This window comes from Trypanosoma equiperdum, assembly GCF_001457755.1.
Source record: "Trypanosoma equiperdum strain OVI genome assembly, contig: ctg_882, whole genome shotgun sequence".
In the NCBI taxonomy this organism is placed as follows: Eukaryota; Euglenozoa; class Kinetoplastea; order Trypanosomatida; family Trypanosomatidae; genus Trypanosoma; species Trypanosoma equiperdum.
Window position 1 is genome coordinate 4,897 of NW_027124845.1, and position 16,013 is coordinate 20,909.

General features: G+C 49.8%; 7 protein-coding genes across 7 annotated transcripts in view; all 7 read left to right on the plus strand.

The window, feature by feature from the left end:
- The window catches only part of TEOVI_000422200 (serine/threonine protein phosphatase 5), a gene marked incomplete at both ends in the record, with an annotated part of 1,338 nt that extends 1,278 nt beyond the window's left edge, over positions 1-60 (plus strand). Inside the window, one exon of the mRNA XM_067227017.1 lies at positions 3-60. Within this exon, the coding sequence (XP_067083118.1) occupies positions 3-60 (58 nt within the window). The remainder of the gene's footprint in view (positions 1-2) is intronic.
- A 72-nt stretch (positions 61-132) lies between these two features.
- On the plus strand, positions 133-2,274 carry TEOVI_000422300 (uncharacterized protein; the record flags this gene model as incomplete). Its single annotated transcript, XM_067227018.1, has 1 exon — positions 133-2,274. One exon carries the CDS (start codon positions 133-135, stop codon positions 2,272-2,274), a length of 2,142 nt encoding a protein of 713 aa, XP_067083119.1.
- A 275-nt stretch (positions 2,275-2,549) lies between these two features.
- On the plus strand, positions 2,550-3,149 carry TEOVI_000422400 (dynein light chain Tctex-type, putative; the record flags this gene model as incomplete). The annotated part of the gene is made up of 1 exon (XM_067227019.1): positions 2,550-3,149. The coding sequence occupies one exon, from the start codon at positions 2,550-2,552 to the stop codon at positions 3,147-3,149; it is 600 nt and encodes a 199-aa protein (XP_067083120.1).
- Positions 3,150-3,701: 552 nt separating this feature from the next.
- Positions 3,702-5,114, plus strand: TEOVI_000422500 (Elongation factor Tu, mitochondrial; the record flags this gene model as incomplete). The annotated part of the gene is made up of 1 exon (XM_067227020.1): positions 3,702-5,114. The coding sequence occupies one exon, from the start codon at positions 3,702-3,704 to the stop codon at positions 5,112-5,114; it is 1,413 nt and encodes a 470-aa protein (XP_067083121.1).
- A 1,497-nt stretch (positions 5,115-6,611) lies between these two features.
- On the plus strand, positions 6,612-9,965 carry TEOVI_000422600 (uncharacterized protein; the record flags this gene model as incomplete). The annotated part of the gene is made up of 1 exon (XM_067227021.1): positions 6,612-9,965. The coding sequence occupies one exon, from the start codon at positions 6,612-6,614 to the stop codon at positions 9,963-9,965; it is 3,354 nt and encodes a 1,117-aa protein (XP_067083122.1).
- Positions 9,966-10,767: 802 nt separating this feature from the next.
- TEOVI_000422700 (Zinc-finger of C2H2 type/Zinc-finger double-stranded RNA-binding, putative) lies at positions 10,768-11,055 on the plus strand (the record flags this gene model as incomplete). The annotated part of the gene is made up of 1 exon (XM_067227022.1): positions 10,768-11,055. The coding sequence occupies one exon, from the start codon at positions 10,768-10,770 to the stop codon at positions 11,053-11,055; it is 288 nt and encodes a 95-aa protein (XP_067083123.1).
- A 281-nt stretch (positions 11,056-11,336) lies between these two features.
- On the plus strand, positions 11,337-15,383 carry TEOVI_000422800 (paraflagellar rod component, putative; the record flags this gene model as incomplete). The annotated part of the gene is made up of 1 exon (XM_067227023.1): positions 11,337-15,383. One exon carries the CDS (start codon positions 11,337-11,339, stop codon positions 15,381-15,383), a length of 4,047 nt encoding a protein of 1,348 aa, XP_067083124.1.
- Between the last annotated feature and the right edge of the window lie 630 nt (positions 15,384-16,013).

Consider the following 16,013-nt stretch of genomic DNA (forward strand, 5'->3'; position numbering starts at 1 on the left):
GTGTTGCTCGTGCTTTTCTTTATTTTCTCTCTTTTTTGGTTATCTTCGGGATTGTGTTAATGTGAAATGTGATAATTCTCATTTCATTATTTCTTTGCTGAATTAGGTGGAAAATTACCAAACTCTTTTTCCATGAAAGGAGTATTTTGTGAAAGCGGTGGGGGTGAGTGTTGTAGTTTTACGAGGTCATTTCTTTCCACGGTACAACATCAATTAGCCGTGCAGTGCTGCCGTGTTCTTGCCCAGCTGACAGCGAGTACGGGTAAGTCTTTTCTTGAGGTTGCGAGGCGTGGCCGTAGTCCACAGCGCCATGGTGTGACAACACGTGATGCCGCAGAAGATCCTTCGGGACGACGTGACGAACTTGGCATGCATCTTGCTGTATATCGTTCCGTACGTAGTGCCGTAGCGGCCTCATGTGCCCTTGGCCACCGCTCGTGTCACATGTTGTGGGGGCCACGGGGCTGTGGCGCGCACCGTCTGCTAAGATTGGTTGCTCAAGACTGTATGGAGGGAAACAATACGTTTGTTTTGTACCTAGACGGTGACGTTCTTAATAGCGACGAAGATGCCCTTCGATCTATTGGGCAACAGATGCTCACTTTCTTGAGGAGCTCAAACTCAAAAAGCTTACGGTCTGCTGATACTTCTTTCAGTAAGGGCACGTTTGATTTTGGAAGTTTGTTTGGTTTTAGCAAGTTGATGGCGCTGGACAAAATATCTGAAGGAGCTGTGCAGACTGACGCCGAATGCCCCTCGCGTACGAAACAAGGCTCCTGTGTTACGAAGGATTTAAAGGTAAGCGGACATGAAAAAGATGGTAAAGTTGGCCGAAAGAGACCACGGTTAGCTGTGCCCGATGAGTTGCTTGATGATGGAAGTGCAAGTGAAGATGATGATGCATTTCATGTGACATCGACGACCGCCTACGCCATGGGGGGGGCGTCGAGTGCTCTCGCAGCACTTCAGCGTGCCCTTCTGCTAATGAGAACACACGGAACCAATCTCATTGTTTGCATTCGTCGCGTTGAGCGTTTTGGAGTATGGTGCGATCAACTGCTTTATGTGCTTTCTGGCCTTATGCACGAAAGTGATGGTCAAGGGGGAGGAATGTCTCTTGTGATGACATCGTCAACACCAGACATTCGGCAGCTTGAGAAGCGCTTGTCAAGTAGACTAACGTGTGAGGCACGTTGTATCCCCTTGCTTCCATGGAGCGTTAGTTGCGTCGCCCGTGCGTGTCTAGTGGAAGTGAAAGAGCGACTTGAACTGAAGGTGAATACTGTGAAGGCAAGAAATACGAAGAGAGGAAGATTGAAAAAAGTGAGATCTGTGACTGATTCGGGTGCTTCAGGGTGCACCACTTCACATTCGTTTACCGGGTGGCGTTTTGATGCCGTCAGCGCAGGCGTGGCGCAGGATCAGAGCCCGGAAGGAGAAGTCAACGGTTACCTAACTCCACCGGAGGTGATGTTGCTGGAAGCAGCCATGCTTGAGATGTCCGGATATGTTCTCACAGAGTTGTCTGCTGTTGCACGTTCTCCGCAACAATCTGTGAGTGACGTTCATTTCGCTCAGCGTATCATGGTGCTATCTGGGCAACTGAGAAGCGTTGGTGCGACGGCGGGAAGAGTAATGACTGCCGTTTCTGCTGTCTTTGGGGAAGTGTGTTCAGGGGAAATTCCTCTCCTTAGCAGTGCCAGTTGTGGTAAACTTTTGTCGTGGTTTGAGAGAACTTCGCCGAAACTGAAAGTTGCGCAAAATATCCGTAGTGCCGTCTTTAGTGTTGCGCCAGAGGCAGTGAAGTCATTGTGGCGTGGTGAATTTACCAATGCGAATCGGAAAAGCGCAGGGTCGGTGAAACCTCTCAGGAATTACGCGCTTTTAGTTGGTGATATGCTTTCCGAATGCAAACTCGTTGAACTGGGTTACTGTACCCGGGAAATGTTTTTACTTCTTACGTACGTATACCTCCGCCATGAGGCTGGTGTAGTGCGTACCGTCGTTGACTTGCTGGAGGATGTTGCCTCGTCCATGGGAACACATGCTGCTGCTGCACTTGACCGTGCAGCATTCACCGCAGCTGTCGGGTTGCTTAACCGTTGGCGAATTGTTCGTGTCGGCGGTCGAGATGGCTCGACGGCAGTTTCGTTGAGGGGTAGCCCAGCCAGACTTCGAGAGTTTCTTCAGGAGGTGTTACATCGCTCAGAGTACTGCAACGAAACCCTCGGTTTGGATACCAAGGAGGTGGCGCGATTACGCAGCCTCGTGTGATCGTTCCTCCGTTAACATAGATCGTGTTGTTATGTCTCTCCTTATATTGCAACACCTACCGGAACTGCAAATGTGTTCCTTTTTCTTTATATAACTTTGGATACCGACAGCGAGAAGTCGAGACTTTATGGCATTCTCTTTCCGCATTTATTTGTTTCCTTTATTTCTTCTGCAGCTAACGGCTTGTGAACCGCACTTGTTCCGCATTATTTACCCTCCACCTCTTTCCGGTTGTGTAAAGTTCTGCTCCTTTGTGCCCTTAGAGGGTATTTCGTATGTCTGATGAGACGCCTCAGGAGGGGCCTAAAAGCCCGGGGTCTGACACCGCACCCGCACCAGTTGCCGCTGACGACTCACCCGAAACGGTGTCAGGGCAGGAGGCGGGATCTAGTTCCAACGCCGAGAAGGAAGCGATGGGGTCCTCAGCGGCTCCGGCAGCTGCTACGGGACCACCAGCTGGTGCACAGGAAGATCATGACAGCGAGGAGGAAGACACTGCAGCAGGAACCGGGTCGGCGCCGGATGCTGCCGTCGACATTAACGGTGTTCCCGCTAATGATGTGAAGAACATTATCCTGCAGGTCCTTAGCCCTTGCTTTGATGACGAGGGTGGCGAAGATGACGCGCAGCGCTACGACCATATCAAAGCACACGGATGGATTCAACACATTTGCGATGGAATTATGGAAAAACTACTGGCAATGCGCCGCCCCTACAAATATGTTGTTCACTGTGTAATCATGCGGAAATCAGGTGCGGGCATTCACTTGTGTTCCAGTTGCTACTATGGCCAGGCGGATGGGTGGGTGAACCATGCGCATGACCTCTCTGCGCATGTCTACGCAGTGGTAAGTGTTTATTGGAGCGTGATTTAACTGGGAATGAGGTGTTAACACGGTACGGAAGGCAACACAATCTACATGGGAGGGGAGCACGAGACGCAGGTTTCCTATGAAGTGGAAAGTGCTGTTATAGAGCTAGAGGTGTGCAACCACTGCGCTGCCGCTGTGCCGAAGGGGTTGCTCCGTGGGCCATACTGATGTAAACAAAAATGAGTCAAACATAGAGGAGACACAAGTGGTTAGTCAACGTTCACTTTCCATACGTCACCTTCGCGGATAGCGGTACCTCAGTCCCCAGAGCAACTTTTCTATGTGTAAAGCGGTTCCAAACACAATTTACATTTGTTGGTGTTTCATGCACCTCTACAATGTTCAACTTGTAGCCCAATTTCTTCACATTTCATTTTAGTCGCAAGTGGCCAAAGGAAGCTAGCCCCACAGGTGGGTTTACAAAACAAATACACAGCATCAGGGGAAAAGGTTAGTCCACCGAATAAGGGGATATTTTGTGATAGTTTACATTTGGAGGAGCGCGCATTCCTCGTGCTTTACGGTAACCGAAAGGACAAATTTCGTTCGGTCACCATGTTTCGCGCTGCCTTTCGCTGTTCTCTTTTAAACGCAAAGAAGGAAGCCTTTGTTCGCGGTAAACCACATCTTATCATTGGTACAATTGGTCATGTTGATCATGGTAAGACAACGTTGACATCTGCCATTACGACGGTTCTGGCGAAGGCAGGTAAGGCAAGAGCCCTCGACTATTTTGCAATCGACAAGTCTCCCGAAGAAAAGAGTCGAAAGATTACCATTAACGCTACACACGTGGAGTATGAGTCGGAGAAGCGGCATTATGGTCACATAGATTGCCCGGGTCACATGGACTTTGTGAAGAACATGATTACTGGTGCCGCGCAGATGGATGGTGGCATCCTTGTCGTTGCCGCTAACGACGGCTGCATGCCGCAAACTCGTGAGCATTTGCTTATTTGTTCACAGATTGGTCTTCCTGCCCTTGTGGGCTTCATTAACAAGTGTGATCTTATGCAGGGTCAAGAGGACATGATTGAGCTGGTGGAGATGGAGTTGCGTGAGCTGTTGGAGAAGTACAAGTTTCCCGCTGAGGAAACACCACTTGTACGTGGCTCCGCCGTTAAGGCACTCGAGGGTGACACCGATAGCGAAGCACGGATCATGGAGTTGGTAGCGAAGTGTGATGAATGGATTCCTGACCCACCCCGTGCAACCGAGAAGCCATTTCTAATGCCTATTGAGCACGTCTACGAAATTGGAAAAGACAAGAAATCTGTCATTGTCACGGGCCGTGTTGATCAGGGCCTCATGAAGCTCGGTGCCGACGCTGAGCTCAGTGGCTTCAGTGCGAAGAAGCTAACCGTGAAAGTAACAGGTATTGAAATGTACCACAAGACACTGGAGGAGTGTATGCCTGGCGATTCTGTTGGCGCGAGCATTTTAGGAACTGGTGATACAACGACTTTGTCCAAGGACAACGTTGAGCGCGGCATGGTCCTATCGGCTCCAGGCGCCACTAAACTCTTTAACAAAGTGCGTGCACAAGTCTACGTACTTACTAAGGACGAGGGAGGGAGGCACACAGCTTTTAGTCCCCATTACCGTCCACAGTTGTTTTTTCGCTGTGCCGATGTCACGGCGGATCTCAATTTCCCCGAAAGTGAGCAGAAGGTTGCTGAGTTGAACAAAAAGTATGGGAAGGACGCGGATGAGCAAAAGAAGAAGGATGCAGAGTTGAAGGAGTTCGAAAAGACACTCGTTTGCATGCCCGGTGATAGTCGCGAGTTGGTGCTGACACTTGCCTATCCAATGCCAATGGAAAAGGGGTTGAAGTTTACCATCCGCGAGGGGAAGATCACTGTTGGCTGGGGCGCTGTAACGGAGTGCTTGGCTCTCGACCCGAAAGTTAACATCGAGGGTGTCAAGCAAGTAAAGGCAGTAACGGGGAAGAGCAAGAAAAAGAAGTAAGAATCAGGAACAACACATTAATGGGTATGGGCACGACGTGTCTCAGGTCTAAACGAACGCCATGTTGAGCTGAAGTGGGGAGTATGAGTGAAGAAAAAGGAAAAGGAGGTAAACGGGGTTTACACTGAAAGAAGTGATGGTCAAAGCTGAGGATACAACGCGGTGGTGGCCTCACTGTGGGAAAAGTGGAAAGAGAAACGGTAGAGTGCCACTGGTTGGAGTTTGTTTGGTGTTCGAAAGGGCTATATGCACGAGGGGAAAAGGTAAATAAAAAATAGTCGAAGGAAAGGAAAGATGAGGAGGAAAGACACGACAAAATTTCGTCGGAGCACACGCAACGCTTCTGTGACTGGTGCGGGCACAAAGAACATGAGGATGCACCCACCACAACCTCATTGTTGGTGACTGGTCTTCGAAATATGTGTTATCAGTTAATGATTAGTTCTCAGTGTCGAGAAGTGAGGTGGGGCCCCGGACGTTAAGTTTTTTCTTGAGTGTCGTCAGTGATGGTAGCGGAGGCTGGGAGGGAATTGTTTGCGGGGAAGAGGGAAGCGTGGTGTGTACACAAAGGTTAGTCGTTGTCGCGGGTGCTCAAGGGGAGCGGATGTTACGGCGATGAGATTTGAGAACGTGCATTCAGTTGCATTAATAGCTGTGTGGATTGGTACCTTCATTCCATAGGTGGGGGGCGGCTACCTAGCTCAAGGGAGGTTTTTCTTTTTGTTACCTCTATCTACGTTTCGGCACATTTATATGTGAAAATATTTATCGCTCATTTTATTTTTTCTTTCGATCCTGCGTCTTCTCCCTCTACTACGTGGCTGATGCTATCGTAGGTCACCGCGAGGGAATAGAAGGGAAGAAGTAACGGAGGGGAAATGCAATGGAGAAGGGTAAGGAGATGTATGCGGCGGTGCTGACAACCCTCTGCGGTTGTTGCTGGTGTTGCGTTTATCGTGTGTTTTGTTATGCTCTTCTGCGGTGAAGGGTATTGAGAGAAGTTGGTGAACCACGACTTTATGGCTGCGTGTGCATGGTGGAAGTCGATGCACGCGTTGAGTGGTGTGGGGCGATACATTACTCTCGCAATGTAGGAGCGTCACAGATTTTACTTTTTCGTTTTCTTTTTTTGAACACTATTACTAATATTATGGGAAATGCCCTTTTCGCCCCAACTGAACGACAGGAAGAGGGGTGTAAGTGAGGTCTAGCAGTTTAAGGACAAAGAGAAAAAAGGTAGGAACTTCCATTTAATGAGATTCCTTAACCACAATACCAAAAATTGTCGCTTCTTTACAACAGCACCCCATCGCTTAGAGTTCGTCTTCTTCAAACTGGTTTAATAACTTCTTACGTCTTCTTCTTTCAAGTTTCCTTCTCATTGTGCCTTGGGGTAATAACAACAAAAGGGAAGTTGGTAGTGCCATCGGGGCACTCGTACGAAGTGGGAAGGCGCTAAGTGCGTAACATTATCCCACTCGAAGTTCCCTGGAGCCGATGAGTACTCCCCCGCATGCAAGGGAGGCGGGTGCCATTGTGACGAACACGCCACTTAGCATTGCCACGACTACGGCTACTGGCGGTGTTGTCTCATCGCCGTGCGGCACCGCACCAGGGACAACCGTGACGTCCCGTGGCCGAGTACTGAACACACAATATCAGAAAGAGGTAACGAGCGCCACTGTGAAGGAAGTTGATGTGGTTCGGAGAGGCCTTAGATGTGTTGAGACGCGCATTCATCAGCTGGAGTCTCGTGTCCAGCACGTTAATCCTTGGGTTGTACAGCATATGTGGGAGACACTCTGCGAGCTCAGAGATAAGGTGGGGCTGGAGTATGATAAACCGGATGAGAATGTGTGGATGGAGGGGACACACTCAGGTAATATCAGGTCGTCCCGTTGTCCGGGGGCGGTAACTCAAACCAAAGGGACATCATCCTCATTTTTGAAAGACGGAACTAAAGGCACTCAGGTCCAAAGAGGACGCAGCGCAGGACGGTTAAATGACAATAACACCAACGACGCTAACAATCTGAACACACTTGTCTCCTCTGAGAGCGATGATAACAGTTCTTCCGGATTGTGTGGTGCAGGGACAGTTGATGCAGGAAGCAGCTGCAGTTTTGGTGCTGCTTCGAAAGGAATGCCCCGACCTCACCGTAGAGAATCTCTTGCTAAGAGTGTGTTGAGGGTAGTTCGGCAGCTGCCGTCAGTGGAGTGCCAGTGGGTGTTCTGGCGGCTTGAGCAGCAGGAGTACACCGCTCGGCAGCGAATAGCGCTGGATGAAAATACATATCGGAATACTCTTCTCGTCCACTTGGCGGGGCGCCTCTCAACTGCTTCCACTGTCTACACTGTTCGCCGACACAGCAAAATGGTGGTTTCTCCATCCCGAAAACGGGGTAAACAGAAGCAAAGGGGTAGGCGCGGAATGTACGAATCCAGTGTGCTAGATACTGATAGTAGTAGTGATGAGGAGGATGTTTTTACCATGTCTAACTGGAGCGGCAGTAAGGATACAGCTGCTTGCGGTAGGTCTTGCGATAACACCACCGCGCAACTGGATTCGGTGATTGGAGTACTGCTGAACGACCACTCCTTCATGGAACAAATTACAAGTAACGTTTCTCAGCGGCTCGCTTCACTTATTGAACAAAGCGATTCGTTTCAAGATAAAGACATGTCACCAAAGAACGCTCTGCCATCGGCATTGCTTCTAGCTATTGGTGATACCGTAGAAAAATTCGCCAAATCACACCACGAATCCCTCTATCGACAAGTGCAGGGGTACTTGACGCAACAGCGGGAACTAGGTAGGACACAGGAGGAGCGCCTGTGGTCCTGTATCGCTGAGCATGAGGCTGCATGGTCGCGCCGTGCAACGGAGGATCGTGCAGTAAGTTGTGAATTGCTGGAGCAGCAACAACGTTTTCTTGCCCTGGGGAAAGAAGATGTGGAATCGTGCCATGAGGTGCGGAGGGAGTTGTTAAAGTTATGTGCAGAGGTAATTCACGCTACGGAGCGTGTTTCCACTGAAGCATCTTGTACCTTAGTACCAAGCGTCAGGGAGGATCGTGCCGAACGATCACAAGAGGTGCGGTCCACACAAGACGACGCATTAGAACTTCGTTTAGACGTGTTATCAGCATCGGTTGCCCAACTTCATGGGGAATTGGAGGGACTACGGCTAAAGACCGAAGCCGCAGAAATTTTGTCAGGCGTAAAGTCAACAGAGTCCACTCAGGGTAAAGTTAGCAGAGAGCAAGAGAAGCAATTATCTTTTTTGCGGGCGGCTGTGGAGGATATGCGGCAGACGATTTCTGTCCTTGTCCAGAACTCGAGTGCAGCAGAGGAATGGGCTGCAAAATGTAAGGTTGACGACACTCAGTTACGTGGGATAATCGACAAACAGAAGAGAATGGAGGACGAAATAAGGTTGATAGTCACTGCGTCTGGCGCTACGCTCCCTATGTCATTACCGAGTCACGACATTCAAGCGGGAGCGACACCACCCAGTGGTGTTACTGCCATGTATCCGATATCGGTGGAAGATGCAGTTTTGAATGCTCAGCACACTTTGCTCGCCGTTGTGAAAGGTGGAGAATCGCCAAAGGCTCCATATGCCAGAGCACTTTCAGCTCTTTGCACCACACTTCAGCACATAAGTGACTTATATAAACTAGGTACCGGTACCTTTGGAAGTTGTCTGCGTCTTGTTCTTTCTTCGGACCCCTCGTCGTTACCCTTTGAAATTGGTACCGTGTGCCAAAACTATCTTTGCAAGCATTCCGCTTCGGAACTGAAGGAGGCAATTCAGGTTCTCAATGTGAACCAAATGGTCGGGAAGATTCTGCGTGACTGTTACCGCTGGATTCAGTCACACGTCCTTGTTTTCTATTCTTTTGCGAGTGGGAGGCATCCGCTTTCTTGTGAAGCCTCCAGTGGAGACCTCCCGCTGGCACACTCGAAAGAGATAGGTCCAAGTCCCGCGACACAATCGGAGGGGTTTCTGTCCAGCAAAAGGACAGTGACTCCTCAACTCAATAACAGGACAACACAGGGATTACCACAACCGCGGAATGAAGTCGACGTTTTGCGTGGCGCTCCACATGATGTGGGTTGTGCTGGCGCGGTTCCTTTTGGCGCCCAGTCTGTTGGCGGCCGTGATCGGAGCACCGTTTATAGCGATGGAATTGCCACGCAGCACCTCCGTCATTGTGAACCGCAGGCACCACAACTTCCTTCAACGAACCCTACAACGGAGGAGGCGGGCACGGAGCATAATCCACTTCGATCAGATGGCACGCCGGACTTACACAAACCTTTGATATGGTGCCCTTCTGTGGCAACTCTTGTGGAAGCTTCGCAAAGCAACGCTTCGCAGTGGCACGCCCACCATTCGGCCAACTTGTCGCTCATTAGTGGAATACATTTGCCATCGCACGCCAAGGATGGTACGGAAGGAGTTCAATACACCGAACAATCACTGCTCAGTGATATCACTGAATACCCCGCTCTTGTTGTCCCATCTGCGAACTGTTCCCACATCCAGCCGAAAGGAGAAAGTAAGGAAAAACATGTGACTGGATATGGGCACTTAGTAGGTACGTTGACCATGTCGCCTGTAGGGCTACCACAGTCGCTTGAGAGATGTCCTCAAAGTGTGGGCTGTTCTTTGCATTCGTCGGGCAGTCCGTTAGCTCCGCCATCACATCAGTGGGAATCCATGAAGGACCGTAATCTTGTGAACGGTAGCAGAGCTATGGTGAGCGACCACAGTATATCCACTACCTCAAACAGAGAGGGTCGTTCCCAAGGAATAACACTGTCGCCTTCGACACCCGCAGGCTAGACAACTTATCCTCTTGCATCCCACCACAGTTTCTTCTTTACGCCGTTGCATGGCAGTTGCATGTTCCGTGTTGACGTAGCCACCACACGCATGTACCAAAACACTTGCACCTCGAGCAGTGGTCTGCCCGTTGCGGCGTGTGTGCGCGTGTTTGTGTCTTACCAACGGCAGTAGTGTCAATAATTTTGTGGAGGAGAAACCACGCGGAAAGTTGAGCTGGCAACACTTTAATCGATCCTGAACAAGTTCAAAGAGGTTGAGGTGGGTGTAGTGTGAACCTTTTCAGTTTGTAATCACCGCGTTTTCTTGTGTCATTACTTGTAACATTTCCTTTATTTCGCACCGCCGCTTTGCCATTTTTTTTTTAGGTATGCGGAATTTCTTTTTTTTTTTCCTTGGCGGATGATATTGCTGTGGAAAGACTCGTGTCACGGGGATAGGTTGAGTGTCTTCCGCCTAGAATTGTTTGTAGTGTAGCGCTTCCTGCCTCCTTTCGGCACATAACCTTTCTTTGATGCTCACTCCCCGGTTGATTCGGCACACATGCACGACATTTATCCCATACTTTCACTTTTTTTTTTTTTTGGAACAATGATTTTCATGTGTTTATTCATAGGCAACCTGATCTGTGTGGCTCAGGAAGTGGCTTAGTTAATATAGAAAAAAGGGGTAGTCGCGTTAAGTCAGGTGTGACGGCTAGAGCAACGGCTGTCAGTTTTGTTTTGATCAAAAGTGAATATAACTGTCTGCAACAACACTGCAACTCAACACGCAGACTGTGTCAAATATTATATTTTTTAGTATGCTTCAGGCGCAAGGTTCTGGGCGCACAACAGGTGCGTATTATTGCCCTTGCTGCAATATATACTGCAGCGACAGCCGCACGGCCCAACAGCACCTTGCCGGACTTTCTCACAAAAAGAAGAGCGGGGAGTTGGCGGCTGACAGGAAGCGATATAAAGATGACGCCTGCTTGACACCTGCTGATGTGATGGCTCTCGTGGAACGCAAGCGACTGGAGTTGGGTGCAATTCCTTGGAGCCAACTACGCGTGCAAGAACAGGAGAAAATGGATGTTAACACTCATTAAGGGCGTAAAGAAACTGTTCTTGGTTTGGATTTTGGGTATCTCAAACGAGTTGTCTACTGTGGAGGCTTTACTTTTACGCATATGTATGTGTGTACATTTCCCCGAGCTCCTTAACACATGCATAATTTTTTTCCCCTGCTGAGTGCATTTGTTGTATGATATGCTGTTGAACATCATTCCCCTCATTTCATTTTGTGTGTATACCTTTTGTTGATAGCTAAACGAAAACCTTCAAGGAAGGTTAGTGTAAGAGCGCTCTGTTAAGCTCTGTGTGTCGCGCAATGGATCAATCATGCAACGAAGCTATTCAAATACTCCAGGAGGTACTTACAAACGCAGATCTACGTGCTGTGGCTGCGGGAGGACAAACGGGCGACTCTGAGACGTCAACAACACCACATTTGCCCATGGAGAAGAAACTTGCCGCCGTTTGCATGCTGTTGCGCGAACATTCACGAGTTTTACTAGAGCAATTGTGTAGTATTAATGAGACGGCTTCAGGTGGAAGCTTAAAGTCTCCTCAATGTAACGCTGCAAATGAATTCAACGACATTAACGGTTACGCTTTACCGAGGATAGTTGATACCGCGTTGTTTGTGCGTAAATCCCAGCTTCTGCGGGAGCGCGTCCGGCGCGTAAACTCCACGCTCGGCAGTGTGAAGCACGTCGGCTTACTGGGCGATAGCTCTACTGGGCGACGTGTTATAACGGAGCGGGCCCACGCTGCAGTAAAAGAACTTCTAGATGTGGTGTTTACAGTCGCCTCGACCCTCTCTGTTACGCCCGTTTTGACCTTTTCTACCCAAGGTGGGGAGGACGTGGCTCCACGAGCCGTCAAATTGCCCTCAGACGAGTTTTCCGCGGAACCCTTACTGGAGCACTCAGAACTTTGTAGACAAACGCAGGATCATATAGTTACAAATTATCTTATATGTCACGAAGATAGCGCAATTAACTTGCCTCACCGCAATGAAAAGGGATTAAGCACAGTGAAGGAAGAGAGCAACGGTTACCGTAGTACAACAGGGAAGTTCCGTGTTGCCGTACTTAGCAAATCATTCCGCGGACCTCTCTGGCAGGGCCTGCTGCTCGAGGAGAACGCGATAGTTGACGATATTGATGGAACGCGCTGCACGTGGAAGGATATCTTTGCGAAGGATGTAGGTGAGGCGTTTGGCATCAACGCCCACTCTGTTTGGAACATACGCGCTCTCGACGTTGGCACAGAATGTGGGAGCGGTGCTGTGCAGCGGGTGCAGTTTCACATTCGACTTCCTGCCTCTGTAGATGACGCCAGAGCCGAGCTGCTTCTACGGCAATGTGAGTTCTCGGGCTTGCTTGCCCAATATACTCGATTGGAGGAGGAACTGGAGTCTGGTGGTGCTGGCTTTGCCAGCTCCCCAGCCGTAAAAGATGCCAATAATGGCCACTGTGAACTAGATGACGCCCCTCTGAATACCCATGGGAACGGCATTTGGAACGGGGATAAATTACAGAGGTACAACGATATAAATGACGAGTCCACTCTTTCAACCTTTCCAATCACGTTGAGGGAAGAGGAGGCGCCTTCTTCTGGTCCACCTAGTCCTAACGAGGCATTTCATTATGATCCTGTTGGGCACACGGTGCGGTGGCCGCAGCAACCACCTGAGAGAGAAAGTGAGGTTCTTGGTACAGGCGGGGAGGGGCCGACACTGTTTCAGGCACGACTGAATTTGGCTAGTTCAGATGCTGCACCCGGTAATTCCGTAGCGAATTTTGGGGTGGAAAGTCATGATGCCGACGATGCGTCGCAGGCACACGGTGCTGGCCCCTTACCGAACCAGGGGGATGACATCAGTAACTCACCGTCACTTCAGCCAAATAGCTTCTCTGAGGATTTACTCCCCATTTCACTGTTTTCTTCCTCACAGCCGCAAGAATCATGCGATGTAACGAAAAAACAAACCTCCGTTCTGCCGCAAGAGCAGAGCATTAACCGGGAATGGCTCTCCCAACTGCCCCCTCAACCTCCACAACGGCGACCGTACGCCAGTCAACAGGATGCCCTGCAGCTCCTCACAACGCGGCACAAAAAGACATTTTCTGGTACTGACTGGGATATAACAGTTAGCAGATTTGAAGATGATATTATTCAGACATTTTCGTCCGAAGTCACTGCACTTTTTGAATTATCGAGGGAGTGTGTGAAGGACGTTGAATTTTCCCACGAGGATAACAGTATTGTTTTTGGGTTGGTGCACGACCGCTATCTATTGGAGGATGAAATAAATGCTCTTATTGCTGTATTTGACTTCCCTCAAGTGCTCAAAATTCACAAGCGTTGCCTCAACCATGACAAACCGACCGCCGTCCGATTTGACTGTGCTGCTGCGCATGGAGCGGGAGGTTTGCACGATCGTATCGACGAAAACAATGTGGTGACCACTGCACCACCAAATGATTTATTGAGCAAAGAGGAATGTTGTGCAACGCCACGGGGGCCGAACACGAGTGCTCAGCTCTTTGTCGATGGTGGAGGTAGTAATCCACTTGAAGGAGAGGATGAGTGTAGTGATATAGCTGGTATCGATTGGCGACAACAGCAGGAATTTTTTCTTCCTTCTCACGAAGATTCACTTACGCCAGACAACGAGCCCGCAACACTTACCCATATCGCGCTTCTGCACGACGTTCCGCTCGAGTTGCTTATCGCTTCAAATCCGCACCTCGCCACGTTTGACGTCGACATGCCCCTGCCCCAGTCTGCCAGGCTCCACATCCCACGGTATGGGCCCCTCACAGAAACACTTAGCATGTCGCCGTCCCTACGAAGTCAAACACCCCCATCACGCCGTGTCAAACAAGAAATGAATTTGAGAGCCGTAGCTATGAAACTAGGTGTCAGCGTCCGCGAGCTGCGGCAAAGCAATTCTCACCTTGACCGTTATGGTGACACAGAACTTCTACCATTGAGTTGCAGCATTAACGTCCCAGCACTGCTTGTAGCCTCTGCTGATATTGGTAGTTTTAATTCCTCTCAACGAAGCAGCCCTCATTCAGTGGTACGCGCTACGAATCGTACTCTGGACCAACAGCTTACCACAACTTGGCGTGGAAAGGACGGAACGCGTTACAGCTCGTACCAGGACCACATACCAGGGGCCGGTGAGCAACCGTCTGAAAGTTTCCCCCCCAAGAAACCGTGTAGTGAACGAACCCTCGCACGTGTTGAATCACGTTCACCCTCTCTACTATCTCGTAGCGAGTCCAACAAGGAGCGCCGCTGGCATTTTACGCCGTGGAGCGAGGGCGGGTCACCTAGTGCTCGTACTGCTCCGCGGAGTAGCACGGCGCGCTCAATTCCTCCGTTCATAGAAACTGCGGTCCGTGTTATGACACGTGCAGTCATGAAGTTTTTGCTGCTTCGTTTTTTCGCCAAGTGGCGGTTCTATGCACGAGTGAAGGGTCACCAAGCGGTTAAGCAACCGAAGACCCTTTACATGCAACTGAAGAATCCCTCCCGTGGGGAAGCGCAGAGACTACCGACAACGGGAGGCAGCAATAGATCGCAGGATGTGGTTGCGGAGAAGAGATCTCGACCACAGGTGAGTGATCTGCGAGCACGGTTACAGGAACTGAAGAGGAACAGTGGAACCCAGTCACAGCCAGGTGCAGCGCCGCGCTCCATTTCCAAAAGCGTACCTCGAAGGGATCCATCGGCGACCAGAGAGGGGAAAATGGTATCTCCTGCTGTTGTAACAGGGGGGAGAGGGAGAAAAATGACGCCCGTGGCATCCGCACCGGTAACTAATCGAACAAGTGAGGAGGGAAAGCAAAAGGATGAGTATGGAAGGCAAGGTCGCGCAAATCAGCGAGCACCGTCTGCGGGATCGAGGTTGAGGAGGGTATCATCCGAAGGCCGTGTTTCATCTCCTGAAAAGACTCAGCGTGGCGGAATGACCAAGTACCCGCAGCGCTCTAGAAGTCTGAACAACCAATTACGTTTCACTTCAGCCAATCCTTGCAGCACAGGTGCCCGCTCGCAATCACCCTCGTGCGAAATCAGGCTCAAAACAGGAGAGCCAATGATGCCGGAGTGGATACCCATAGGGCTAGTTATCTCCCCTGAACGACTTACCGTTGAGGCGCAAACGGCAGAAGCTTCTGCCTCCGGTATTGAGCGGGGTGATATTATTATGGAGGTAGATGGAAAACGTGTTCGCACAATCAGGGATGTTCGCAGTGTGTTGTCCAGTGGACTTGCTTCGCATGTATTTGTGACGGTGCGAAAAAGAAATAAAGCAATTGCCGCGTATCGGATCCCACGCAGTGACGGTTGCAGATAGAACGACTCAGCGAAAAGCCGCGGTAAATACCGGCCGCTGATAGGTATATGTGGAGAAGAAGGAAAGGGGCGTAGTGTGAGGTTGTAGTATTTTAATAGCTACCTCTGTCGTTGTCAGGAACTGGAGACCTAACGTATGCTGCACATATACTTTGGCAGTGAATAATTTGTGCCGGTGACTGCAGTCGACAATGCTCGCTCACATTTGCAGACGCCGACGAGTAGCTGGAGCCGCTGCTAACATAACGAATAAAATTACAGATTTGTGATGAATTGCCTGCCGAATTTCAGTAGATGTAATCATATCAGAGGCACTTACTGAAGGAAAATACAAAAGGCGGGAGGAAGGGGCCAGTGGTAGCCGCCGCCAGCCTTCAACCCGCTCCTTTTTTAGTTTTTACTTGCAGACGGGTGTGTTTGTGTGCGTGGGGAAGGGAGCCAATTATTTAAAAACCTAGCTTTGTCCTTAGTTTACAACTTTTCTTAACCTTATTTAGTACTCAGAAGCCCTTTTGATTTCTCTGTGGTGTCGTGCCGTGTCCAGCCAGCCGCACCAGTGTGAATGTTGTTTTTGAATGTGGCTCCTTTCCTATCTTCCTCTTCCTTTTCTGTCCTTCTCTGTTTTTTTTTT